The 27,587-nt window shown below is 33.4% G+C and overlaps 2 protein-coding genes and 2 pseudogenes across 8 annotated transcripts; 2 read left to right on the top strand and 2 right to left on the bottom strand.

Annotated features, from left to right (window-relative positions):
* Positions 1-1,093: 1,093 nt before the first annotated feature.
* Positions 1,094-3,172, top strand: LOC111315405 (IRK-interacting protein-like). Its single transcript, XM_022917093.2, has 2 exons — positions 1,094-1,434; positions 1,590-3,172. The coding sequence occupies exons 1-2, from the start codon at positions 1,375-1,377 to the stop codon at positions 2,946-2,948; spliced, it is 1,419 nt and encodes a 472-aa protein (XP_022772828.2). The 5' UTR covers positions 1,094-1,374; the 3' UTR covers positions 2,949-3,172.
* Positions 3,173-3,694: 522 nt separating this feature from the next.
* Positions 3,695-11,679, top strand: LOC111305746 (SNARE-interacting protein KEULE-like). Of its 6 annotated transcripts, none has more exons than XM_022903523.2 (21): positions 3,695-4,088; positions 5,073-5,131; positions 5,253-5,334; positions 5,505-5,580; positions 6,045-6,095; positions 6,211-6,307; positions 6,455-6,487; positions 6,971-7,096; positions 7,169-7,357; positions 7,450-7,533; positions 7,622-7,720; positions 7,964-8,040; positions 8,473-8,569; positions 9,164-9,289; positions 9,370-9,465; positions 9,640-9,759; positions 9,874-9,951; positions 10,598-10,788; positions 10,978-11,068; positions 11,164-11,253; positions 11,339-11,679. In XM_022903523.2, exons 1-21 carry the CDS (start codon positions 4,016-4,018, stop codon positions 11,390-11,392), a joined length of 1,989 nt encoding a protein of 662 aa, XP_022759258.2. In that variant the 5' UTR covers positions 3,695-4,015; the 3' UTR covers positions 11,393-11,679. The 6 variants fall into 6 exon arrangements, 5 of the variants coding, with proteins under 5 accessions (XP_022759258.2, XP_089621572.1, XP_022759249.2 ...); XM_089765446.1 differs by having other exon boundaries at positions 3,844-4,088; positions 5,046-5,131; positions 9,877-9,951; positions 11,339-11,517; XM_089765447.1 differs by having other exon boundaries at positions 3,846-4,088; positions 9,877-9,951; positions 11,339-11,517.
* On the bottom strand, positions 11,605-12,786 carry LOC111302366 (deoxyribodipyrimidine photo-lyase-like; annotated as a pseudogene). Its single transcript, XR_016344996.1, has 3 exons — positions 12,466-12,786; positions 12,305-12,376; positions 11,605-12,055 (listed from the first exon to the last, which is right to left on the bottom strand). The product of XR_016344996.1 is annotated as a deoxyribodipyrimidine photo-lyase-like (transcript).
* A 9,697-nt stretch (positions 12,787-22,483) lies between these two features.
* On the bottom strand, positions 22,484-25,881 carry LOC111315412 (uncharacterized; annotated as a pseudogene).
* Positions 25,882-27,587: the final 1,706 nt, after the last annotated feature.

Consider the following 27,587-nt stretch of genomic DNA (forward strand, 5'->3'; position numbering starts at 1 on the left):
ATATATTAAAATATAAAAACTTGATTAGGTTTATAAGTTATTCAAATCAAATATAAGAATATTCGAACTTAATTCAATTAATAAGTTGAGTTATTCAAGTTCAAGCATGATTTGATAACAATCGAATTAAATTCAAATTTTATTAATTTAAATAATTTACGAATACTAATGTATTATTTATATTTTTATTTATTACTAAAATTTTAAAATATATTATTTTTATATTTTTTATTTACATCATACGCATATTATATTATCAAATCTAATCACGTAAATATAGATGGTTTTTCGCATCGATAAACAGTTATTCAAGATTTTATGAAGAATTGTGAATTGATGCCCACTGCCGTGTAGGGTTCTTTATTTAATTTCGTTCTAGCAAATGAGCATCGAAAATGTGTTAAAAGCTAAAATGTTAGAACTTTAATCAAATCTAGTAGTATCTTTAATCCCAAATCGCAGTCTTCACCCACTCCCAACTACTTCAATTGAGCTTAACCAACCATCGTGCCCTTTTTTATGATCTTTTTATTCCTACAATTACTGTTCCGACCAAGATTGGAATGCCCCCCCTGTATAGAAGCATAGATATTGCAATGATGAAATTAGGTATGTTGTTTTATTATTTGGTCTAGAAAATGAATCTAATAAAACCAGCTATGATTTCAAAACTCAATGCATTTATTTCATTAAAAATTTGAAAATCAAATTTCTCCCCTTTGATTACTTTTCATTCATGATCAGGTGGATTTTTAGTTGAATACATTCCATTAAAATCTTATGATTTTGTAATCGAAACTAATCTAATCCTGTCATAAATACCTTTCATCGTTTTGGTGCATGTTGATCATTGCTAACAATGCGATTTATAGATGAATTCAACAAGAAATTGCACCCTGGGAATTTCCATATTATAGTTCACTTGTTTTGATATTTGTCTTTTAATTAACGAAAAAAATATACTCACAAGAATCAAAGAATATCTTACAGTTAAAAAATTGGGCTAAATTTGTGAAGGTTTTATCTGACATTACCATTGGCAGTTTCATTCATCTAATCACAGTTTTTTATCCATGGTTTGCTTTTTTGGAATCTTTGGTATACTTCTCCAATCACATTAAAAGTGGTTTTCTGACATGGCTCGAGGGCCAAGGAGAGGGATAATCATGCACGAAAATCTAACTCTAACAATGCACCGTCCATTTCCTTTGACCTCGCATGGTAACTGTCCATACATTCACAACCACGATTACAACACGGCCGAAAAATCAAATACCTGTAGAAAATAAAAGAAAACGAGGTCGTGTCTGTCGTAGATATGTGTAAAAACCAAATAAAAGAGGCCAAAATATGAGATAACAAAACCAAAAAGACATGGCTTCTTCTTCTTCCAAATCCCCTCCTCCACCTCACCAATCCCCTCGTTTCACTCCGGTAAGTTCCTTTACGTTTCTGTTTTTTCCCGTTTGTTTCCCGAGGAACGAAATGATAGAAAGCATAGATAAAATGGTTAATAGTTTTTCTTGGGGTAATTTCTAAAGTTTTCTCGGTTTGTCTGATGAAAAGGTTTCTTTTGCTTTGTTTAACAGATTCAAGAATGTGAAAGGGAGGAACAAGAAGATACTACCCCAAGTGTGAGCAAGAACAAAGGGGTGATGCCAAAGCACCCCCCAACACCCCTCCATGACAAAAACATTGGAAAAGCCAACAATGTCAGGAAACGTCAGGAATCTGGGGAAAATGGCGGTGGAGATGGTTCGGTTTCTTGTAACAAGTGCAGGCCACACTCTAGGGAGAAGATCTCCGTGGTTCCTTTGGATAACAATGGAGTTAACAAGCACTTCTTTTCCATGGCAAGTCCTAATAGGATTTTCAAGTCCATTTTCCATTCTTTAACAAGAAAGAGTCCAAAATCAACCGATATGTCTACAGCCAGAGAAGAGCAGTGGAAAATTGCTGTTGCTGAACTCTCACACAAGCTTATTCAAGCTACAAGAAAGAGAGACGAAGCATTGCTGGAAGCTTCAAGATTGAAAGATTCCATGGCTGTGGTTGAGAAGAAGCTTAACAAGCTTGAAGTTTACTATCATAATCTGAAGTCTGGTCTTGACGAATGTAACAGAAACTCCCCTTATAGAATTGGTCAAGGTCATGATATTCATCAAGCGAAGAATCAAGATGAAGTTATTGAAGCTAATGAAAAAGTGGTTCAACAATTCTTGGCCTCTGTCTCTGAAGCTAGGTCTTCTATCAGTATTCTAAGTAAATCACTCACAATGCAATTAAGGCTCATGGGTAGCAAAGTTTGTGAGAGAATATCTGAGCTTTTACAGCCTTATGATATGAAGATTTCTTACTCGAAGAACCCCAAAAGCCTTCTTCTTTACCTCGAAGCTTTGTTGAACAAGGCTTTCTTCGAAGATTTTGAATCAATTGGGTTTCAAAAGAATGCAGTGAACCAAATATTGAACCCTATTGATCGTTGTGAAGCCAATTACTGGTCATTCAATGATTTACAAGGTTTAAAATGGGAGGAGGTTCTGAATAAGGGGACAAGGCATTTCAATGAGGAGTTCAGCAAGTTTTGTGACAGGAAAATGAGTGAAGTTGTGGCTATGTTGGGGTGGAATAACAAAGCTTGGCCTGAGCCATTGTTGCAAGCCTTCTTTGGTGCGTCAAAGAGTGTGTGGTTGGTGCACCTTTTGGCCAACTCGGTGCATCCTGGCTTGCCAATCTTCAGGGTGGATAATGGGGTGAGGTTTGATTCATTCTACATGGAGGATATGGGTAGAGAAAGAGCCAGAAATTTGGTTCCAAGCATGGTTCGGATCATGATCACACCAGGGTTCTATGTCTATGGCAATGTGGTCAAGTGCAAGGTTATACGCAGGTATTACAACAATCCGGACAGCAGTTTAACTGGCAAGAGTTTAACCCCATCTCCTTAGTGTTTAAATTTAATTAGGTTGAGTTCTAAATTAAATTTCATTTGATTAGTTTTGCACGTTGTAACATTTTGATTATAGTTTATATGTGATAAATGGGCGAACAAGATTTCTTTTGAGTTTTTGGGGGTATGAATACATTCAGTCAAGGGATAGGGGGGTTCACGGATTAAACTAGATATCATTTGTATGTCATTTGTTTTAGTTGAATATATCACTTGTCTCGATCAAATAGACATTCGTTACGCTTAACCAACGCTATTCTTAAATAAGTAAATTTCCTTTATTTTTTTAGTATAAAAAACCTTTTTCAACCAAAAAATATCGTAAAATACAAGAAATTAAAAAAGGTTAAAATACTTTTTTTTTTTAATTTTATCATTTTATTTAAACAAATCATATATTTTTATTATACTTAAATGAGTATTTATTTTTTATTTATATCAAAATATACTTTTATTTTAAACAAAAATTAATTTATATTAAGAGTTTGTTAAATATAATAAAAATTTATTTGAATGTAAATTAAAATTTAAAAATTTATTTAAATGTAAAATAAAAATTAATGATTTATTTAATTATAATAAAAATATAGAGATTTATCTAAATAAATCTAAAGAATTTTTTATCATGTTAACCATAAAAAAATTTCAGAGCAAGGAAATTACAATTACGGTGATAGTCATTTCAGCAACGGAGGCAAGCAATAACGATCGTAAAAGTAATTTCACCACCACGTCGACCACGGCCTAATCCATTACCATTCCGGATCCGAGACCGAAACGCGAACTCTACAGTTTTTGCCGTTTCAACGTTCGTGTACGGTCAACACGTCATCCGAAATTGAAAAAACAAAAAAGAAAAAGAAAATTCCATAATTATAGTTTTGATAACTTCTCTTTTAATTTTCATAATAATAATTAACTTTAATTGTTAAGATAAACAAATGGAAAATAAAAGCTTCATTACCTTCCCTCTTTCTCTTTTTTTCCTTTCTTTTCTGCTTTGATTACTCCGCGATCTCCATCTCTCCGGTTATCCTTTTTACTGGATCGGTTAATCGGAAAACGATGTCGTTTTCGGATTCCGATTCTTCCTCCGGCACCGGCGACTACAAGAATTTCAGGCAAATCAGCCGTGAAAGTAAGTCTTTTATTCTCTCTTTGTTTAAAAGTTTCTTGTTCAATCCAGATTAAAGCTAATATTAATATCTTCTAATAATTTTGCTAATGATCTATCTCGTCTGACAATCGTTAGTAATAATAGTTTGAACTTAATCATGGAATTTCAACTGAATATTTTCGTAATTAAAATTTTCAGTTGATTTGATAATGTTCTCAACGGCTAAATACTGCAACTAACATTTTCAGACTCGCTATCTCTTATTTTTATAAGTAATTTACTTCAAATTTAAAAAAAAAGAAAGGGAAACAAAGAATCGTGATCTTTCTATAACTAATCTGCGTAATTGTATTTCTTTTACATTTCTCGACTTTGATGTATAAACACGAATAAAGAACGTGGAATGGCCTCGATATTCAACAATGCTAACTGAAAACCAAAACTTAGTGCTATGACTGTGCGATATGCTGCAATATAAACATTTTCCCGTTTGTAGCCGAGAACGATCATAAGAATGATATTTGTGATGACTAGAAGAGAGACTTTTTGTTTAAGCTATGGTTGAATATACCTAATAGGAATTTCTTCGTTAACATTCCACTATGAAATTATGCATAATAGGAATGAGAAGGAATGAAGAAAAAGAAGAAGTTAAAATAGTTGCAATTTCTCCACTTTGTAGAAGTTTATGGATGTTTTTTACTAGTATAATCTAGGTTGCATGTGCACGTTACAAGCGAGATGCTGGACGGTAAGTGCATGTCACAGCCACTAGGCAAGGTGCTTTTAGTGAGTCAAACAAGTTTCTGCCTAGGCTTCATCAAGTGTTTGCTGTTCGCTTAATTTTTTGTTATTTATTTTAAAACACCATTTTATTATATTATTTGGATTATGTTTAATTTTTTATTATCATTTTCATGTATTCATTAGGCATGATCTTGTTGCTGACTAATTTTGCATGGTTGAACTGATTTAAAGTTTCATATATGTTTGATGTATATGAAGGATTATTATATGAAATGCTTCGTTCAGCAAAAATGAAGGATTCAAAATCGACTTGGAAGGTATGTTGATCTTGTTGTGATTTTTTTGTCATTTATTGGCTGTCTTTGTTCTGTTGGTTTGTTTATTGGTTGCTAGAAATGCCATTCTTATTTTTCTTGTTTTTCAATCTCTTCTAAGCAGGTGCTAATCATGGACAAAGTTACGGTTAAGATAATGTCTTACTCTTGCAAGATGGCTGACATCACATCGGAAGGAGTTTCATGTAAGCGAAGCTCCATTTTTATCTTCTGTATTGTTTACGGTTGCATAAAAATTGGTCTAACAGGGTCAACATTGAAATAGCAATAAGCTGCACAAGATACGTCATCATCTTAAATTTTGAACAATAATTTTTTTTCCTGTAAGTTTAATGATTCTGGTTTTCTTGTGTAGTGGTAGAAGACATAAACAGACGTAGGCAGCCATTGCCATTGATTGCTATATACTTCATTCAACCAACCGAAAAGAAGTAATATATCTTCCTTTTTCTGAGTTTCAATTATTAAGTCTTTAGCTGGGGTGGGCATTTTCCCTTTTGGTCTTGGGTTTTATGTGCTGATCGCTTTTTATTCCATTCCCCCCATTGTTTCACTTATTTAATTTTATATTTACAGGAGCATAAAAAATAGTCAATTTTTCTGTCATGTCTACATTCTTAACTTGACTACCTATTTATTAGAGGACCTCATATCTTACTTCCAATATCAGAAGTTAACCTTGCTGAAGCCTTATGTTATTCTATTTTCTAATTTAAATTTCCCTTTTAGTAAAGATGCATGCATGAATGTATGTCTTTTGCGCAAGATGTAGTTCCTTTAATCAGTTTCAAAAGAATCATCTATGTGAGACTTATATGCCATAATGTAACATAATCCTATTTCTCTTGTGGCTTTTTCTCTCTCCCTTTATTGCTTCACTTATTTACTTTTGCAGTGTTAGTATGTTCTTGTCAAACATGGCTGGAAGGACACCCTTATATAAGAAGTATGTGAAAGACTTTTACTTAGTTTATGTTCTTATATGTGTGGTTAGATCTTCTAAGTTCTGATGATATTACAACTTCTGATATATTTTTTCTTTTATTTGATTTGTGGAAAAGGGCATTTGTTTACTTCAGTTCACCTATTTCAAGAGAATTGGTAGCTCACATCAAGAAGGATTCAACTGTCTTGCCTCGCATAGGTGCATTGAGTGAGGTTAGCTTTTTGTCATTTAGATTGGTCATTGTTTTTGAAGCAATCTGCGTTGTGCAAACTAGTCATATTGTTTGCTGTTTTATTTTCCTATTGATTATTGAGCTGTCAGTAGATGCTGAATTATTTTTTTTGGGATGGCATATGCAGATGAACTTGGAGTATTTTGCAATAGACAGCCAGGTATATGATTTGGTCACTTGGTTGAATACTATACAAATAACACTGATTGTCAGAATTAAAATCTCTTTTTTTTTTTAATAAAGAAACATATATAGAGGATCAGTTCATTTAGATTTTCTTGGAACTTGCATCTAAAAACATCAAGGTTAAAATCTAAGTTGCAAATTTTGTGAAAAATGAGTCTTATAAAAGCCTTGGTGGTTTAAGCTTCAAGAACTTTTGGTGAAGAATAAGTAGTATATTTATATATTTTTATATAAGCATTAACATGTCCTATCTTGGGAAGAAGATGGTTTGGAAAGACTTTTAACATCGAGTTTTAAGCTACATTTGTTATGGCATATTTTGAAGCTTATATGTATCTTTATCACTATCTTTTGAGCTGAAATGATCAACCTTTGTCTGATTAGTCTTTTTTTTTTTTTTTTAAGTAATGGCCTATCAGCATTGTTATCATGTTAACCATGATTTTCTTCACCCCAGGGTTTCATCACTGATAACGGGAAGGCTCTAGAAGACCTTTTTGGTGATGAGGAAAGTACTCGCAAAGGTGATGCATGTTTGAATGTGATGGCTACCCGTATTGCTACAGTTTTTGCTTCACTAAGGGTATATGCAATGGTTTTTGGATCTTGATTTTCAAATGTATTGAAAATTTGCTGAGATGTGTTTATATGTCAGGAGTTTCCTTTTGTGCGCTACCGGGCTGCCAAGTCTCTTGACCCAACAACCATGACTACTTTCCGTGATCTAATTCCCACCAAGCTTGCAGCTGGAATCTGGAATTGTCTTGTGAAATGTAAATCAATTCCTAACTTCCCTCAGAAGGAAACATGCGAGTTGCTCATCCTTGATAGATCTATAGATCAGGTTTGCATGTTAATATTGTTTTCAACCTAATGATATCTGCATTGCATACTTGTCCAATTTGGTTATGATAAATGGTTAATTTACGTGTCTAGATTGCTCCTGTCATACATGAGTGGACTTATGATGCCATGTGCCATGATTTACTGAATATGGAGGGGAATAAATATGTGCATGAGGTATATTCTGTCATTAGATTCTGTGTGTTCTTGAATACTCTGGGATTTTTGTTTTGGTTTCTGTATACCAAGCAAGTGTTCTGTTTAGGTTCCAAGCAAAGCAGGAGGCCCTCCTGAGAAAAAGGAGGTTCTTTTGGAAGAGCATGATCCAATATGGCTTGAGCTTCGCCATGCACATATAGCAGATGTACGTATGGTGCTTTTTTATGTTTTATAGACAACCTATATTGATCTGACTCTTTATTTACCTAAGTATCAGACATGTCAAAGTGGACATGGATATGTGGTCTTGACTGCCGTGTGTAAGGAAAAACTTTAACAAAATTGAACCACATCCGTGTATGACCCATTCCCATGTCCAATACTCCTGAGTCTGACCAATATAGCATTGGGTGTTGAATGCTGATTTACCAATTGGGTGTATTCTTAGGCTAGTGAAAGGTTGCATGAAAAGATGACCAATTTCGTATCAAAGAATAAAGCTGCACAACTTCAACATGGTTCAAGGTTCGTGTGAATGTTGTTTTTACCTTTACTTTATTCATGATATGCATGAAAGTTCTTGGGAATATGCTGTCTCCTCACCTGGCACCTTCTGATTGTTTCATCATTGTTGCAATAGTGTAATAGTTATTCATCATTTAATCCATTTTATAGAAAATTGTTTCAACTGATTTTGAATCTTTATTATATTGTTCTAAGATTCATTATTTGATTATGGAAGTTCTTAGTTGTCTGCTCTATCATTTATCTACCTGGTCATGGTCATATGCCAAGATGTTAGAATGAATTACTAATACTGAAATGCAACTGCTGAAAGATTGTGTTAAATATTTTAAATATTGGTGAAGCTGTAGCATTTTGTACATAGTGAATTTATTTGGAATTTTTAGCTATGTCACGCCTCTTCTCTCACCTTAAAAGTCAACTTATTTATAGAGATGGTGGTGAACTTTCAACAAGGGAGTTGCAAAAAATGGTTCAAGCATTGCCACAATACAGTGAACAAATTGACAAGCTCTCCCTTCATGTAGAGGTTAGTTTCTTGTCTATGCGAAAGCATGGAATTCTTTGCCCCAGATTTCTGTTCTCCACCCCTTGTTGTAAGGAGAAGAAGCTATGGTACCTGCCTTTATTCCTTTTAATGATCAGATTCTTTGTCATACTTGCATTGAATTTCTAGATACTGCTTTTTGATACTAATGTTTAGCTTTGTAGCATGATTATTGCCATTACCCTCATTCTTTGTCATATTTCCTCATTGTATATCCCAATTTTCATTAAAGCCTGGTAAGTGCATCAAACATTTTAAATATTTGGATGATTCATGAGAATCTTCATTTTTTCTGTTCAAGCTCTGCATGTGTTACCAGGATAATGCTATCTCTTTTTGTGATGCATTAGACACTAAAGTTGTAAGTTATACCTTCTATTAATGCGTAAGAGTAGCCAAATTTGCCTTAAAAAGATGGATGTTAATGTTTCAAGTTTCATGTGTTTCCTAACCAATTTTAGATGTATGAATAATGATATTTTGTAACTGAAAGAAAATGTACCTGATTATCAAAGATATCTTGTATGATTCATGGCTTCATCATGGCTTCATGCAGATTCGGTTTTGTAATTGCAGATTGCTGGAAAAATCAACCGAATTATCAGGGATCAAGGGCTTAAAGAACTTGGGCAATTGGAGCAAGACCTTGTTTTTGGTGATGCAGGAATGAAAGATGTAATTAAATTTTTTACCACAAAAGAGGTAAGAACTTTTACTAGTATAAATGGATGCATTCTACTTTGTCAATATTTCTAAAAACTAGAAATACCACTTTTTTGCAGGAGTTATCTCATGAAAATAAGTTGCGGTTGTTGATGATTCTTGCTGCCATTTACCCTGAGAAGTTTGATGGTGAAAAAGGTCTTAATTTGATGAAGGTTGCTACATTTTCTATATTCTCCTTCTTTCTGTTTCATCCCCACCCTTACCTCCTTCCCCTTCCTACTCCCATAGGATTACCACACTATCCTTTTCCTTTTGGGTTTTGAGGTTAAGCTGTTTACAGATTGCTAATTATTTCTCTCCAACCTGATGCTTAAAATTTTGCTCAGTTAGCAAAATTACCACCTGACGATATGAATGCTGTGAATAATATGAGATTGCTTGTGCCACCATCAGATAGCAAAAAAAGTTCAGCAGGTGCTTTTTCTTTGAAGTTTGATATACATAAGGTAAATGTTTTGCTAGTTCAGACTTTGCTTATGGTGGTTGATCTGGTGTTGCTTTTGGCTAATAATATGGGTTCGTTTTCTTCTTTCTCTACTCCTTTGCTCCTGAATTGCCAGAAGAAGCATGCAACTAGGAAAGAGCGCAGTGATGAGCAAGAAACATGGCAATTATCACGCTTTTACCCTATAATAGAGGTATGTTTAGACTTAGGTTTTCTCTTCAAGGATCATTTTGTGTTACATTTATGACTAGCATAATCTCTGCACTCTAGGATAACTTTTTTTTTATAGGCACTTTATAATAACTTATAACTTGTTTAGATCATGTAATGATTGATAGGCACTTTAGTCTAACTTATAACTTGTTTTGATTATATAATGATGTATTCTCTGTATTTTTGGAGAAGTTCATGTGTTGGAGGCAGTGGTAGGAAAACTATCATTTTCTATGTATGCCGGCTTTTGTTTATGAGAAAGATCTAATCTTCTTTCTGCTGTTTGCTTCTTCATTTTATTTAGTTTTATTCTATGTCCAAACCTCCAAAATATTATCTAATCAACTAATATATCTTGACTCAACTCAACTCAATTAAGTTTTAGTTCCAAGTTTTTTACCTAAAGAGGTTTGTTGTTTTTCATGCGTTCTGAAATCTTTAAGCAGTTATTCATTGGTAATAACTATGCTTCAACAAGAGATTGTTATTGCTATTGTCTTGTTATATAATTGACTTCTACATTGTTCAACAACTTATGCAAAAGAGTAAAAAGATAGTGTTACAACTTTGCAAGAGTTCATGACAGAATGGTTTACTAACGCCTGTGAATTGTTTTCCATTTTCAGGAGCTTGTTGAAAAACTTAGCAATGGAGAACTATCAAAGGATGATTATCCGTGCATGAATGATCCTAGTCCAACTTTCCATGGCACATCACAAGCTGCATCTATTCATGAAGCTCCAGTTGCTCATTCCATGAGATCAAGGAGGAAACCAACATGGGCTCGGCCTCGGGACTCAGACGATGGGTATTCAAGGTCCTGACCATATGTATAGTCATTCTTTTTTTTTTTTTTTTTTCACTGCTGTATCAATCAACTGTGACGTTGACTGTTTTAATCTGTAAATGCCACTCAGGAAAGGCATGTATCATCCTTGTGCTTTCTTATCTTTAATGCTATGTCTGTGAATTTCTTTTTAATGTTTGTTTCCCCACCTCATCTCAGTGATTCAGTACTAAGACATGCATCAAGTGATTTCAAGAAGATGGGCAAACGCATTTTTGTGTTTATCGTAGGTGGAGCTACAAGATCTGAGGTATGAAAACTTTATTATCCATGTATCCAAGACCATGAGGTTATGATAATGGACTTTTCTAATACTTTGTCCTCTAAAATGTCCTTCATATACAGCTAAGAGCCTGTCACAAGCTTACAGGAAAGTTGAACCGGGAAGTTGTTTTAGGCTCAACAAGTCTTGACGATCCTCCACAGTTTATCACGGTATTGAATTTCCATCACCAACAATTTTCTCATTCTGCCTGGTATAATTCTTCGACCACTAACTTTGTATTGCCATGATCTGCAGAAACTGAAGCTGCTGACAGCAAATGAACTCTCTTTGGATGATCTGCAGATATAAACCTAGTTGGAGTAGGAAGCTTGGAATGTGCTTTTTGCTCCATCCTGATTTGTAATCATAGATGTGCCATTTCATCATACCCATTTTTTAACATTCAATGGAAAATGTCTTGCCTCTTGATTTCAGCGTCTGTGGCTGTCTAGCTTCGTCATTAGTGACACATTTTTACCTGACTCTTTCTGGTTTTGCATTGTAATTGATGTGCCGGAAGCGACCAAGAAACTCAAGTGTTTAATATTAATGTAATTGATAGGGGAAATGACGCACTGAACTTTGAAATTTAAACATACTGAAGCCTAATACCAATCTGCTTATGAAAAACTTAGGACGGCAGCTCCTCAAATACAACGGTTTGTTGCAGATAGGTATAAATTCTAATTATAATTAAAAACCTATGTCAGCCTGGGATTATCAGACTCTTTCCAGGATGAACATTCCTCCGAGTAGGAAACATGGAACCAAATTTCCCAAGGGGTTCAACAGAGAAGATATCAAACTGCGTGGCTGTTTCGTCTTTTAACCGAGCTGGCTTTCTGCTTTTCTCTTCTTAATCTCACCCACTAGCCCTTTAACGTACAATGTATCCATCAATATCGAATTTCCTCTTCATCCAGCATAGATCATATTCCGTATTTCCCCAAATGTACGTCTCTCTCGCCATCCCTGAAATGCCAATGAAAAGTAGATGGCATGAGAAATAATTTCCATAGTAAGAAACCATGCGTCTCTAATTCCTAATTCCATTTAGTTTCCAATATTAGTTTTGTTTGTAGAAGGCCATTGGTTTGACATTTTATCACAAGAGGCATTGTCGTGGAGCAATTTCCGAATCAAAGGCGATCAAAGGCGCATTACCTATAAAAATAATAGTCAAATCAATGATAGGCCATAAGAAAAACAATGAAGACAAACCTGGTCATGCACGCCACAAATTGACCACATGCAACCAACGTAGCCATTTGGATCCCTCCCATCTATTTCATACTGCAATGAAGAGTTTCACGTAAAGAAAAAAGATGACAATTTTGCACTAACATCATGGAAGAAACAAAGGTAGCATTGGTTAAACTTACCTTGTCATTTAGATATATGCATATTCAATGGCATCTTTAGGTCCCTTCGTCCACTCAAGAATCATTTTAGCCCAGTACATACTTGCACATGATTTTCAAACTCCTCATCAAGAGGATTATTACCGACAAAGTTATAGAATATGAACTACATGAATCCAGGAAAGCTTACTTTAGTCAGAAACCCAAGAAAAAAGTAAAAGCATATATAACTCAAGTAAGCATCCCATTTCTTGTTGGCTGGTTGCAGCATTGGAAAGTCAATTAAGTACTCAAGAAGCACTTAATTTATTTTACCCCTTATTGTCCTAGTACTATACTCCAACTTACCTGATGCAACCCAAAAATAACTATATTGTAGGCATCAACCTCATGTATGGTCACTGAGTCACTTTCCCTCTTACAAGTTTTATCTTTACATTTTCCAGTCTGCCTTAACGGCCGGAAATCTGTAACTAAAAGTGAAGCTCCACATTCTCCAAGCTTCTCCCTAAAAATTAAACACACGGAAATAGCTAAGTGTTGGTACCAAGTGGAAAAATCATTTAATTTCACAGCCTTCTATTCTCATTAAGCAAGAACAATGCTAATAAATTTTAGACAATTTTTTCATACTTTGATCGCATGAACAATCATACACAACTAAGCTAGCTTGCATAATTTAACTAAAATAAGTAAACAAATTTCACCTTCTACTTGACATTCAGAACAAATTGGTAAAAAAACCCATAATTCAAACAGAAAGGAATTCTTTTTTTAACACTTTCTTCTAAATTAGACCATAATTGCAAAATCCAACGACAAAAACCCTTAATTGAAACAAGAAGAATGGCATCTGAAACCTATCTGCTGTACTTCTTTGTAATTTATGTAAACCCTTTAACATGAACCCTAGTTGCCTTGCTTTAGCCCCCCAAGAATTGATCAAAAAGATTGAAAGCTATCGCCACAGGCACATTCGCCTTGTTGGCTTGATCAACGGCTTGGATTAAAGCCCAGTTGTCTTTCATCCGTTGATCTCTAAACATCCAATAGACCACGGGAACGTTTTTTAATGGCTGTGACCTTCCCTTCAGGACCCGAATCCAACCCGTTTGTACAGAGGTTGGTTTGGTAAATGGTGAAGATAGAGAAGCCATGAAAATGGCGAAGAGGAAGCGAACCGAAGGGCGTCTGCTAACGTGCGCCAGGGGTGGAGGGCATAGCCGCATAGGTTAACAATGCGGGGGTTCGAGGAAGAAGAGAAATTGGAGTGAAGCAGGCAACCAGAAACAATTTAAATGTTGTGGTTTTGAGATTATATACGTGGATCAGTTAGAACTAGACACGTGGAAACCCTTTTTGTTTCTGGGTTTTGATTTGAAGTAGTGGCGGTCTACGGAATTTTCCTATTCCTTCCAAACTTCACCTCAAAATTAATTTAGGTTTTTTGAGTTACCATTTTTATAATTTTTTAATTTTACAAATAAAATTAAAAGATTGAAATATATTTTATTTTTAATTAACTTTTGTATGTTTTATATATATCTTAAGATATATACTATCTGATTAATCTCAGTTATGAAATAAAAAAACTATATTAACAGTGATTAAATTAAAAATTTTTACTTTTTTAAAAAAATTAAGAAAGTAAACATAAATTATTTGACTAACATAAATTAAAAGAAAACAACATCCTATTACATTAAAAAAAAAAAAAAAAAGTGATTTGATTCGAACCAAATTCTAATTTATTTTTTAAAATTTTTTAATCATTAGACCAAAAGGCAAAGATAATGTGGTAACATTTAAAAATAATGTCAACAAGAAATTACTCATAAAATTTGAATTAAAAAATTATTTATATTGAAAAGATCGAACCAATCTTTTTATTAATTAATTTAAATTTTCTATCTCTTTATAAAAATGGATCTCTTTGACATAAACTCTTCTTCTTCTTCAATGAAAGCGACATTGGATAACATGTTCTCAATTAATTAGTTTGCAGCTAACAAACACATACTTTATTCGGTTCATACATCTTATTATCAAGTTCCATTCAAACCATTCCGAAGGTTGCTCTCCTCGTTCAACAACATAAGGCTCAGATGAGAGTGAGTGAAATTCATTAAAGCTAAACTCTTAAACTTTTAATTAGGTGCCTGCAGTGACATAGCTTTCAGTCACTTTCAAATTGCCAGAAAATTTTCAAACTTTTCATGCGTTTGTTCTTCTTGTCGGTTGGGGTTGAAAGGTTTTTCAACATCATTCTTGGTTTCTTGGATGAAACGAAATCATGATTCATGGATACTATTTAGAATTATTATACAGATAACATTATCCTTAATTGGATAGCTTTTTTAAACCCTTTTAGTTTCTGTTCTTTTGTCTGCTTCGCTTTCTTGTTTCTCTTGTTTAGATCAATCATTAATGTCACTTTTCCCTCGATTAATAACTCCATAATCTAGAATTAGTAGATCATGATGGATTCATTGACAAGTTCATCATTCATGATCATCAGCCTGCCAAGGCAGTATGGACTATGGAGGCCTTGGCCGGTGTTACTGTAAATGTAGTAATGGAAACTATAGATCTTATATCAAGTTGTTGTCTGGTATACTTCTGCCTCAGTAACTGCTACAATTAAGCTCGCCAGGTTAGATTCCACCAATATCATTCTTGATTTACTTCTATGGCCATCAATTTACTTCCATGGCATTGATATTTGCCCTTCAGGATCAATAAACTAGCTAGTCTCTTTCATCTACATCTGCGAGGGCCAGACCGCTGAGATTGATTGTTCCATTTCAAAGTAACTCTCCCAACAAAAAAACTTAAGGACCTTGGCATCTCAAGTTTAATTTTGTAATTATATATGATTCCAAAGGCATTGGCATTTCTATACAGTGAAGATCTAAATAACATAAAGCTGAATTTCAACATAAAAGCTACTACAGAAATATATTCTGATGGCTAGACTATGAAAACAAAAGTTCTTCCCTTTCTTTTTCTTTTAATCTTTTATGTACAAACAAACAAATCTATTAAACAATTCATTATTCATCCCATCAATCCCTTTCCATGCTTAATTTAACATTTCTTTGGCCCTTGCATATAATCATTTTAAAATTATTCTGCTAAACATTCAAAAAGATAATTCATGAAATCATGCAAAACCCATTTTCAGTGCCCTAATCAACGCATACATTTTACCCAACATATTACAAAAGTCTGCTTAATCATTGGAAAAGTAAGCACATGATTTTTTTTTAAAAAATTTTTTGAGAAGTATGCACATCATGATTTAAATTTCGGTGTTTGGCCAAACATGGGAAAATGAGTAATTAATGTTTACATGTTACAAAAACTGCAGAAAAAATCAAGTTGAAATAATTGCCTAATTACACTTACAACACACCAGAATTAAATTTGCATACATTATCTTAAAAATAATTTAATCAATTGATTTAAATTTTAAATTTTAGTTAAAAGCGTAAATTTGTTTAATTGCTAGTTGTTTTTGTACTTATCAAACATGGTTAATTTAATGCTAATGAGATAGTATTGTATATGTTAGTTCACTTTGCTTGTATGCTAATCTTCTTTTATTTTGCATTGTTAAAATTTAAAGGCATTAGATTGTTACAAGTTGGCCAATGTCAAAAAAAAAATTTTTAAAGAAATTAAATAATTCCCATAGAACAAGTTGTTTTTTATTTTCTAAATCTTGCATCTCATTTCTAATCATGTGTAACACTAATACATTTATGAATTACATTACCCAATTGGAGTATGTGGAAAATAAAAAAAAAAAAAATGAAATGATTCCAAAATAGTTAAGTCAATCCAATCAAATCAAATATCTTTTGACGTAAGCAAGCGAATGAACTGGGAATATACGTAACCCACCGAATCTTGTTTTTGAGATTTTATACAGTAGTCAACAATGATCAATGCTTTTGCTTTATGTGAAATGAAAAAAATACCCTTGCAAAATGAATTTCTACTCAATAGATAAAGGGTAGTTTTGACTATTGAGTGCTTTGCTATTAGAGATATATCCCAAATCCTATAGCCTTAATGTTAGTATTCATAGGCTACCCATACAAACAATTGTACTCATAAAGAAGGAATTATCAATGAAAGCAAGATTGACCTCTTCAAAAAGCAGGGCAAAAAAAAAACAAAAAAGGAAAATAAGGGGTTTTAAATCAAATTATGTTAATTGGAGATTTGCCCCCACAAGATAAATCAAAGGCAAATAAAACCCATCGCTTTTCAACACAAACCCATAAACAAGTGATGGAAACCCTTTTCTTTATTATTATTTTTTAGTGTTAGTTAAATTTTTATGAATAGTTAAGTTAAGCAATCTTAATATATTTTATTTTATTTAAAATTATTTGTTGTTACTTGTATAATTGTGTAATTATGGAGCACAAGAAGATAATTAAGAAATTTAATTGCCCTAATAATAGCTTATAGATTAATTAAGTGGAAAAAAATAGTGACAATGATTTCGCTTATTGTTATTGAAAGCTAAGTTGTAACTGCAACTTTAGTGTAGAAACATAAATAACAATCCATCATGACATAAGTTTTAAATTCATTGAATGTTCGCACGTGCTTTGTGATTTATATTTATGAATATTCTTATGAATTAATTAAATTAAATTTAATATATAAATTTAATATTTATTTTAATGATATATTTATTTATATATAATTATTTAGAAAAGTGGTTAAGATTTGATATAGTAATAATTAGTTAAGACGATTGTACCGGGGAAACTACTTGATATACAAGACAAATAACAGGACGAGACTCTTTAGTCTTTGGCACATTGTAGTTCTAGATGATGAAAACAATAGTCTCATTGAAATCATTCTTTGTTCTTTCACCAAATTAAAAAAAAAAAAAAAGTAAAAGTTGAAATTTGTGTCTTTATCAAACCGCACATGATTTGAAAGTTGTGCCTTTTCCTTTACTCTAAATTAACGGCATTGAATAAGTAAAAAAAAAAAAAAAATTTGAATAAAGCATTGTACATATAGATACCAAAATCTAATCAAACTTTAAGAATAAAGGAAGTTATTACATTTTTAAATTTAAGATAAATCATTGATTTATAAAAAAATTTAAACATTATTTTTAAAATTTTTAAATTTATAAATTCTCTACTAATAAGATATCGTGAGATTCGAATTTAGTTGTAAATTAAATTTAAACCTTAATCACTTTATCAATTTTTATAATTCTTAAATTTTTTTGACAAAATAATTATAATAAGACTTTTTATAGAATAAATTGAAAATTTTTTTTTATAAATATAATATAATATATATATATAAACATATACGTATGAATATAAATAAATACATATAAAATAAATATAATGAAAATTAGTTCACAAGGGTTAAAAGTTATATTATTTAACATATTCTATCATCACGATTTTCCCTCTTTTGAATTTCAGTCCATTACTACAAACCTCGTATTAAGCACTTATGATAATCTTTGTCACAACAAATATGTAAAAAAAACAACTTTGCCACTGGCACTTTAGAAATCAGGGTATTATAGGTATTCTAAATTTAAAATAAACAGCAAAATATTTGTAATATTCAAAATAATATTTGAGAATAATAAAGTGAGGTAAGATGTCGAAAAAGTGTTACGTCAAATAGTACGGACATTGACCATTTGGATCCAATTCCCACGAATCATCATCCAAACACAGTAATTGACCACGTGACCAAAAGTTTTTTTTTTTTTTTTGGTTTCCGTCAAGGTTGTCGTGATTGTCAGTTTCTGACTTGGTCTTTCAAGTCTGAACCCTATCCTTAGTCCATTCGCTTTGGTTTTTGATTTTGCCAAGGCACTGCGAGACAAACAACACTCAACAGCGACGGAACCCTTCGGAGTAAGGGTAAAGATCATAACGATTTAGACCGAATTTAAACCGATTTTTTATATAATTTGAATCGAACTGATCAATTCAGTTCGGTAAATTTTTAATTTTAATTTTAATTTTTAATATATTTAAATATAAAATAATTATTTTATTTTATTAAAATTTTAAAAATATGTCAAAACTAATAAATATATATTTCAATTCTTTTTTATTTTTTATTTTTTAATTTAAAATTTAATTCAAACTTCATATATTTTTAATATTTAAATTTAATCTAAATCAAATAAAAAAAATCACCTTAAATTAAATCGAATATTATAATTTTTTATTTTTTTCCTCACATTTAGGTAGGGGCCAATTTTAAGCTATTGTGCCGACAGTCAATATCTGATGTTATTATTTATCATCAAGGCCGTACACGTGGTCCCGTTGAAAGCCTTGGACAGCTTCGAAACGGCTTATCACTCATCAAAGTTGGGCTTTCGAATCATGACGATTCGAATCAAAAACATGATTGTGTTTGCCAATAGACCCCTACTACGAACGAGAGTATTAGAAATGCCCATGTTGTGACACACCCAAAGCTTCTCGCTTAGTAGTAATTTTATTATTATACAAATTTAAAACACTTTTTATTTTTGTAAATAAATAAAACATCGTAACTTTGTCTCTATCAAGTTCAATTTTTTTTAAATATAATTGTAATTAAAATTTTATTTATTTCCTTTAATTTTCATTTTTACAGAAAATAGATAAATAATAAATAATAAATGTAGTTGCTTTTTCTAATGTTTTTTACTTTTCAAAAAGTTTGACTTCGTGGGGTTGAAAAATTGAAATGACCGAGGACTTTTATTGTTGATATAACGTCAGTGATTTGAGCTTTTCTTAAACAACGTCATTCCAAAATTTTGTAGAAATGATAGAAAGTGCATTCTTTTTTCGGTTGTTAAGCTTTTTTTATAATTGAAAAGAGGTGAAGAAGCAAGCAAGCAATGATTTCGATGCCCACAAAGACTATGTTCTTTAATAATTTAATTTAAAAATTAACAAATTTATTGGTAGCAACTTGCTTAATTTAAAATAGTAGTAAATATTAATAGTTTTTTTTTTTTTTTTTAACTTCACGAGTTAATTTGATAGCAAATGAGCTGATTTCTTTCAAAGAAATCAAATTTGGTGGTCCACGCCCGTGCCATATGATCTTGGTGACATATAATAAAAATATATAAATTTTTTTTAATACAAAAACTTTAAAGATAAATAATACATTTAATCTTTTAAATTAAAATAAAATATACGTATTCAAAAAATAAATGATTAAAAATCATATTAAAGTGACTTTTACAAACTAAATTGAAAAAGATTATAGTTATCCATTTGAGTCAAGTAAAATATACAAGTTTAGAGTTAAGTAATGAAGGGTGAAGCACATGACTTTTTAGAATATTTAGCATTTACGTTGGTCTCAGCCAGTACCTTTGAGAACCTCCCTGTCAAAATCTTACTTAAGATTTGAAATATAAATAAAATAGAAATTTTCTTTCTAATTAATAGTCAAGCGCCATGTGTTTAACATAGCTCTTAGACTCAATGTTTTGATCGTTTTCGTTGCATTTCATGTTTCATTTTAATTATATATGTGCCAGCTCTATCTTCAGACACTGCTATGGAGGTTGCTAATGGTAGTGAAAGTTCAAAGAAAATGAGCACTTCAATGAGTGAAACCAAGAATAAGGTGAAAAAAAAAAAAAGAAAGGTTGTATGATGAGAAGCACTGGAAGAGGCAAAGATTCCTGTATAAAGAGAGTGTCGTCGTCCTATACTAATCATTATATTTATTTTCCTTTCAACCAAACAAAAATGAGTGGAGTGAAGCATACCATACGCAGAGAGAGAAAAAGAGAAGAAAGATTAGTAACTTTGTTTGGTGAGCAGTCAGCTCAGGAAATTCTGTCTCTCCACTAAATTATCAGCAATTACAACTTCGTAGAAGAGACCAATGAGTGGTAAAAAAAAATAATAATAAATTCACTGCACTTTTCTACGCTCTTCGTCACAATTAAGGTGACTGACCATTTGATTTTTATATATTTTTTTCACCTCTTTTAACTGTTGGTGGGTGAATCTAATTCCATCGAGGCATTAAGCCAAAAGGGAGAGTTCAAAGTGCTTTTCAAGGGGTTTTTATATGGAAAGCCGATAGTTTCTTGAAAAATCTATATGCTTGGATTGTTTTCCATGAAGGGTTGCAACATGCAACAGCGATAGCTTACTATAATTGGAAGAAAGTGCAATGGTTGATAACCAGCCATTGTCAAATGACTCCTTTATCTGCTTCCCTCGGATGTGTGTGCACTCCACTCTGCAATTCATTGCCTTTCGCTTTTTCGCTTACTTTTCCTTCTTTTACTCAAACTGCATGTGTGATCTCCCCCAGCTTTTCTTGATGAGCAATTTTTTTTTCCCTGAACAAAGGATTAACAGTTTTTTGAATAAAATCTTGAATGCACGATTCAATTATCCAAGTGTGTAGCGCGAAACACATTTCGGTTACCAAGTTAATTAACTATGCGGAGCTGAAAAAATCAATCATTCAAATAGAATGATGATTATCAAAACTAAACTAGTTTTAATTATAAGAGTTGTAAAAGATTCGTATAGATCAGTCAAAACATGTTAGAACTGTTTCTTGTTTTTCATTTCACTTTTTACAGTCACTAATAACAAATCTTGTTTTTGATTTTGGAGTAGGATATATATAATCCACCAGAGAACTTGAGCGGTTAAATTTTGTAGTTTTTCAAAATTGCCGAGGCATGAGGAACCAATGGATCAGCTTGAAATCGTTGTAGTCTCAAGCATCTTCTGTGCCACTCCATGCCAACAATCTTCCTTTGCTTTAGGCCCTCTTTGAGACCTTTCTCGAAATCACGGGGGGCATCAAGCAAAGACTCTGCATGAACATCATGACCTTAGGAATGTTTAAAAGATAAGTTACCCCAAAGATGATTTGATGGGAAAAACCTGATCTCGCTACTGGACAACCAAAGCTTGGAAAAAGACTTCCACCTCTTTCATGGTGGGGATCCACTCTCCCAAAGACACAAAAAAACTGGAGAGATGTAGATGGGATGGAAACAGTTAGAAGTGCTCCTCCAGCTAGACAGGCCTGGTCTCAGGTCTTTCCGAGATTACTGACCCATGTACTGAAATACGGCTTGCCATCCACCCAACCGGCTAGATGAATCTCTTTCAAAAAGACACCTCTCTGCCAAAAACTTCACGTCCTTCGATCCTTCCAGACAAATTCCTCTCTAATCATGGTCCAACAATAATAACACCCAACCATATTATGGCGGTCTTTCCAGTCCGACAATATCTTTGTCACATGCTTCTGCCAACAGAAAAAGACATTTAAGTTCATCGCTCAGTTCAAGTTCAACTTACAATCATTGATTTTATCAGTGTTTTTTAACATATATTTCATTAGTTTAACGTTCAACAAGTAAATAACATAGTAGTAAACACAACCATATAATCCTAAGAAGAAACGAGCCAATCCTAACACTTAAGAAAAGTAGAGACTGTACTTCGGATGTGATTTAGGTTCTCAACCTGTCAAAACACTTTATTGAATCACAAGCTACGGATGCAGGGAGGTCGAGGCTACCTGTTTTGATTGAGAGAACGAAACTAAACTTGGACCTTCATTCCAACTTCAGTCTGCTGAAAGACCCTCTAGATGGGCATGTGAAGGACCGCCAATTCAAGTACCAAATACCATAAATAGTGAAATGGTTTTCAGCAAAACCTCCCCAATCATTTTACCATACGTCAAACAGCAAATAATATCCAAATTGGAAATACCAAAAAAAAAGATATCCGAATTGGACATGAGTGAAATAGCACAAAGACAGAGTCTTGATCACGCTTGTTTGCAAAGGAAATGAGATGATCATGCAAAGGATCCACACTTCAAGTAATATTGAAAATAAGGGACCAGCTGTACATTTTATCAATTACAAAAGTTCAGTTGGAATTTAAGATCTAAATAAAGAAACAATGTAACAAATTTTTTCAGACAGAAAGGTAATTGTCTTTACAAGATTAATTACTTCATCAAGAACGATAAAATGGTGAACTGGAGTACAATAGAAATTGCTTTTTCGGATTCTTAAGAGCACAATCAAAGCTCATAAGTCTTAAAGCAAGATTGTAAGTGGAATATAGAAATTTCAGTAAATAATATCATCTATACAAACATGCATTGCAGTCCTAAACATATATCATGAGTGCCATAAACAAAAAGGCACATATGTAAGGTAGCATACATGCCAAATCGGATCACATAAGTTTCAATATTACTCAAGGTAACAGCACATAGTGTATAATTGCTTTATGTTCAAGGCATATGACTTGTGTGCAAACCTCAAAAGAAAATAGAGTCAAGATATGTTTCATAAAACCAAAAGAGAAATCATAAATCTTTCCCCTTTATAGATATAATTTTTTATAAAAAAGACTAGAGGAAAAAAATTTTTACAATGTTCTTCCTGTTCTGTAACTTTTGTTCATGCAGCGTTCTCTATCTTTACAACAAGAAGACTCTTTTCAGCAAATCCAAAAGCCCCAAAATCATGATAGGGTAAAAGATGGGAAAATGCTTAAACTGCGAGGCTGAGCAGTGGTAGGAATACAATATTAAATCCCAATCAATGCCCTTTTCCTCCCTCCTGGCTCTCCCAAAATCTTCTAAAGAGTAATTAAACTAGTACAAAATGGGAAAAAGAAAAGTAGTAAAAAGAATTCAAAAATTCCTAAAATTTTCAAATTTCCAAAGAAATGGGAAAAAAAAAAAAGAGAAAAAAGTTACACTGAGGATGTTTAAACAAGAACCTCATTTAACACGTCATCCTCAGCGTTTGCCAATGCGAAAAGCTCTGCATCCTTCTCTTCGTCCATGGAAAAATCCCGCCTCTCGAGTTTGGAGTGTGCTGCGATAAATATCAACTTTTGAGCCCTGTCCATGCCTGCCCTTGAATGCCCATGTGCACCCACCCATCTCAACAAAGACCAACTGCATTTGAATCCACATGAAGTTGCATGGAGGAAAATAAGCCTAACTGCAACTTTCCCTAGGGACTTGAACTGAGTAAGATGAGTTTCCCAAACAAGCCTACTGCTTTGGGGATTAGCAATTTTCATCTTTCCAGTGACTTGATCTCTCTCCCTCATCTGCACAGCTTGTGCATATACCGGATCAAGCCCTTCTGTTCTCCATTTCATAAGTTCCATAAGAACAATATGAGCCTCCTCCCTAGATACAAGCCTGGTTATCAGCTTGTCAACGTCCTTTTCCTGCTCAGGTGTCAAGCATTTGAATGGAGGAAGGTACTTCCCACTCGTGTCTTTAATCAAATAAAGTGGATCAAGTATATATGCAGCAGCCCAAGCCGGGTGGTAATTCTTCTTGAACCGCCTTTCAATCACTTTCTCTACTGGCCCTTCTGCAATGTGAAATTTTGAACAACAGTCCTTCACCTTGGTTCTAAGATCATCCCAAAGTGGCAGGCATTGCCCAACTAGTGGTCTTTCTGTCTCAATCTCTTGAGCCATTTCTTTAATCAATTTAACCAATGAATGCACCGCCTCTAAGTCATTCCAAAACCCCATATCTTGAATCATCTCTGCAACTTCCCCGGAAACTGGATCCTGCATGGATATCATCTTATATGTTTCGTCAAGCAAAACCAATTGAAGTGCCCGAGATGAGTTCAATATATCTTCAATCATTGTATATACAGGTCCAAAATTCAAGCTTCCATGATCACGCAAGGGCACTCTCAATAACCCGGCAGTCCCATACTCCTGCAACTGATACTTTTGAAAGCTACTGCGAATTTGACTCGTGTTATTTATGAAATTTGCAAGCCTCGAGGCATTCTCAGTAACTGTCTTGAACAAAGGAAGCTCCTTGCTAAAGTCCTTAACCAAACTGTTAAAACCCTGAAACTGACAAGAAAGATTAACCATCCAATGATGCTGATTCTCCAAATTCCTCAATGCTTTAGCCTTAAACTTATCGGCAACAATCCCTGCACATTGCTGCACAGCATTACCACAATTTCCCGTTACCGTCTCCCACAACACCTCCTCTGCATATTTAGAAGGAACAGAACCACTAACAAGGACGGCCTTTCTATACAAACTAGTCCCATTAGGCAAATTTACAGTCAAATTCACCAAGCTCTCTTCCCCACTAGCAAAGTTTTTAACCTTCCACCCATCAGATGCAACCTGAAAGAACATCGCATCTCTAATCCTTGCCTCGGATTCAACTTTCACTTCCTCATATTTAACATCCAATCTAGTGCCAGCAAGCTCGCTCCTTGAAACTGGTGGCAATCCAACCTGATTAAGAAAAGCTCTAAACTTTGGATGTTCAAGACTCGAAAATGAAACCGACCCACAACACTCATAGATCCAATCAGCTAAAAAATCAACTGCACACTCAATCTGGGACTTGCTTAATGTTGGCCCAGGAGAAGTTTTAGGACTTTTTAGCTTCTTTACACTATCTTCCAACATAGCCAAAGCATTTAAATCCTCTTTCCCTCCAGACAGAACCAAATGCTGCTGATGTTGTGGCACAAAACTTCCACCACTCGCCGTGGCAACCGCCCCTGGCGAATGCGAGTAAGCTAACTCCCCACAAAACCTTGAAGGATCAACAATAGCCAACGGAGTAACCTGATAAGAACAACCCGAACCCGAGCCAACGAGGACTCCGCCAGTGGTAGTTACAGTAACCGAAGAAGAACTTCGCTTTCTATTACTTTGAGTTGCGGTTGCTGTTGCCACCGTTGCTGGAGATGGAGAAACAGAAGAAATAGGTTTAGCAAGAGAGTTAAAGTTGGGACAAGTTCCCCTCTTTAGATGTTCTGAAGCTGTTCTTGAAGGATTAGAAGCTGAGAAAACGGCGTCGCACAAAGCGCACCGGAGCTTTACAGCTTTGGGGAGTCCGGTATCAGTGTTATGAACGAGCAAGGGCTCGAGATGAGCCCAATACCAAGCTCCTTTACCTTTTATAGCCTTGGTTCTAACCATGACTAACCCTTCGTACCTTCTGTTTACGGCCTTGGCTGTTAACTCGTCGGCTGAGACTGATTCCACTGGAGTCGTTGTTGGATTAGTCGAGGCAGCCATTACAAAGGGACTTAAATGGAAAAAAAGGTAAATTTGGCAACTCTTTTTGTAGTTTCACTGAAAGTTTCAGCTTCTTCTCTTGGTTGTTGTTGACGTTGTTCTTCTTCTTCTTCCCGTGGATTATCTAAACAACCACGTTTTACGGGTTCCTGCATTTAGCCGGGAAAATCCGCCGGCCCTGGCCGGATCTTGATTTCCCCGCGACTTTCCATGCAGAGTTTTTTTTTTTTTTTTCTATTTTTCTCGTTATTGGGTATTTGGTTATTTTAGCAGAAGAAATTTCTAAGCGAAAGGAAAAGAGAGAAAGGTTAAACGTGTAGGAAAATAGAGAAATAAGGGGTACATGACAAGAGAGAGAGTATGGAAATGACGAGCTAACACGCGCCGTCGAGTTGAGCGTGGGGGATAATGAAAGTGGGGGCATGTTGATAGAAACGGGTGCAATGAGGTCACACAAGAGACCTACGTACGAAAAACATTTACTATCTGACACTGCGCGTCACGAACAGGTGATTGGAGAGTAAACTACAAACGCCTTGAAAAGGTTCTAGTTTTGGCATCACTTTCATGTTTCTGCCTTTGATTTCATTATTTTTCCAACCGTTTTCTTTCTTTCTCTTTTGTGAAGTTGGGGCCTTGTTTGTCTTCTCCTTCTCTTTGGGAATTTCATTTTTTATAAAAAAAAAAAAATTTAATTTTCTGTGGGATATTTTTTCCCAACCAACCAGAACAGAGTTGAGTTAAATTGGGTTTCCTTTTATGACCTATCGTTCTTGTGGTTTTTTCAGAATGTGGACATAAAAGGGGCAACCTTTGAATTTAATGAATTCCCTTCCTCAAACCAGTTCAGCTTGGAGTTTTTCTTACAAGAAACTCTTTTTTTAATTTTATTTATTTAATAAGAGCACTTTTAAATTTTATTTAATAAGAGTACTTTATCTCAACTTTCACCTAAGAGGGAATTTAATAAGTATTTTATTTTACCTCTTTGTCTTCTTTCTTTACTGTGTTTACCTTCTGTTTCTGTCACGTGTAACACATGTATCTGTTTCAAAAATTTTTAAACCGCTCACAAAGCTAATTTTTTGTTAGAGGGTAAGGATAGGGTGATAATAATTGCATAAAATTCGATTTGATTTAATTTTTTTAATAATATAAAATATTATAAATATTTAAAATTTAATTTGAATTTAAATTATTTTTTTAAATTAATTAAATTTAAATCAAATTTTAAATGTTTGATTTATTTGATTTATTGATTTTTAAATTTTAAAATTTTTTATATATTATTTTAATAAATTTTTAAATATATCTGCATATAAAATAATTATTTTTATTTTTTAAAAATTTAAAAATATATAAAATTTAATAAAAATATAAAATTTAATTCGATTTGATTTTTTTTTAATTTTTTATATCTCAATCTAAAATTTAATCTAAATTTAATATATTATTTAAATATACAAATTTGATTCGAATCGAATAAGAAAAAAATTAATTTCAACTAAATCAAACATTACTTTCGAAACAATTTTTAATTTTTTTACTTCTATTAGAGGGATTTCAAATATGAATAAAAATAAATTAGTTTGAAAATTTAAAAAAAAAAAAAAGAAGGCTTTGGTTTGCATTCATTAGAGATTTATGCTTATGATTGTTCATAAAATTTTCCAAACTCCATTGCACTGTAGAATCAAATCAAAACATGACAATAAATTCATTGTTGGAAGATAAGACATGTGGGCTTATATGTTTGATTCCCATACCGAAAATGAGATTGGTTGCAACAAAGAGCCATACTTGGTGGGAAATCTGTGCATCAAAAATGATAAGTGATGACACCCTTAAAGATTCTCGCCTTGATATATGTCCAGTTGCTAATAAACGCAGGGAAATTCAAAGGAACGTGAATGTGATGACATGTCCAAAGTCAAAGCTTGGGGATTTCTCATTTTTTTTTTTCACTCTTATTTATTTCTTTATATTTTGAATTTTTCTTGAAAGGGCCTTAAGATTAGGTAG

Source organism: Durio zibethinus, chromosome 9 (assembly GCF_047325235.1).
Source record: "Durio zibethinus cultivar Kanyao isolate XHJ-2024 chromosome 9, ASM4732523v1, whole genome shotgun sequence".
Classification (NCBI taxonomy): Eukaryota; Viridiplantae; Streptophyta; class Magnoliopsida; order Malvales; family Malvaceae; genus Durio; species Durio zibethinus.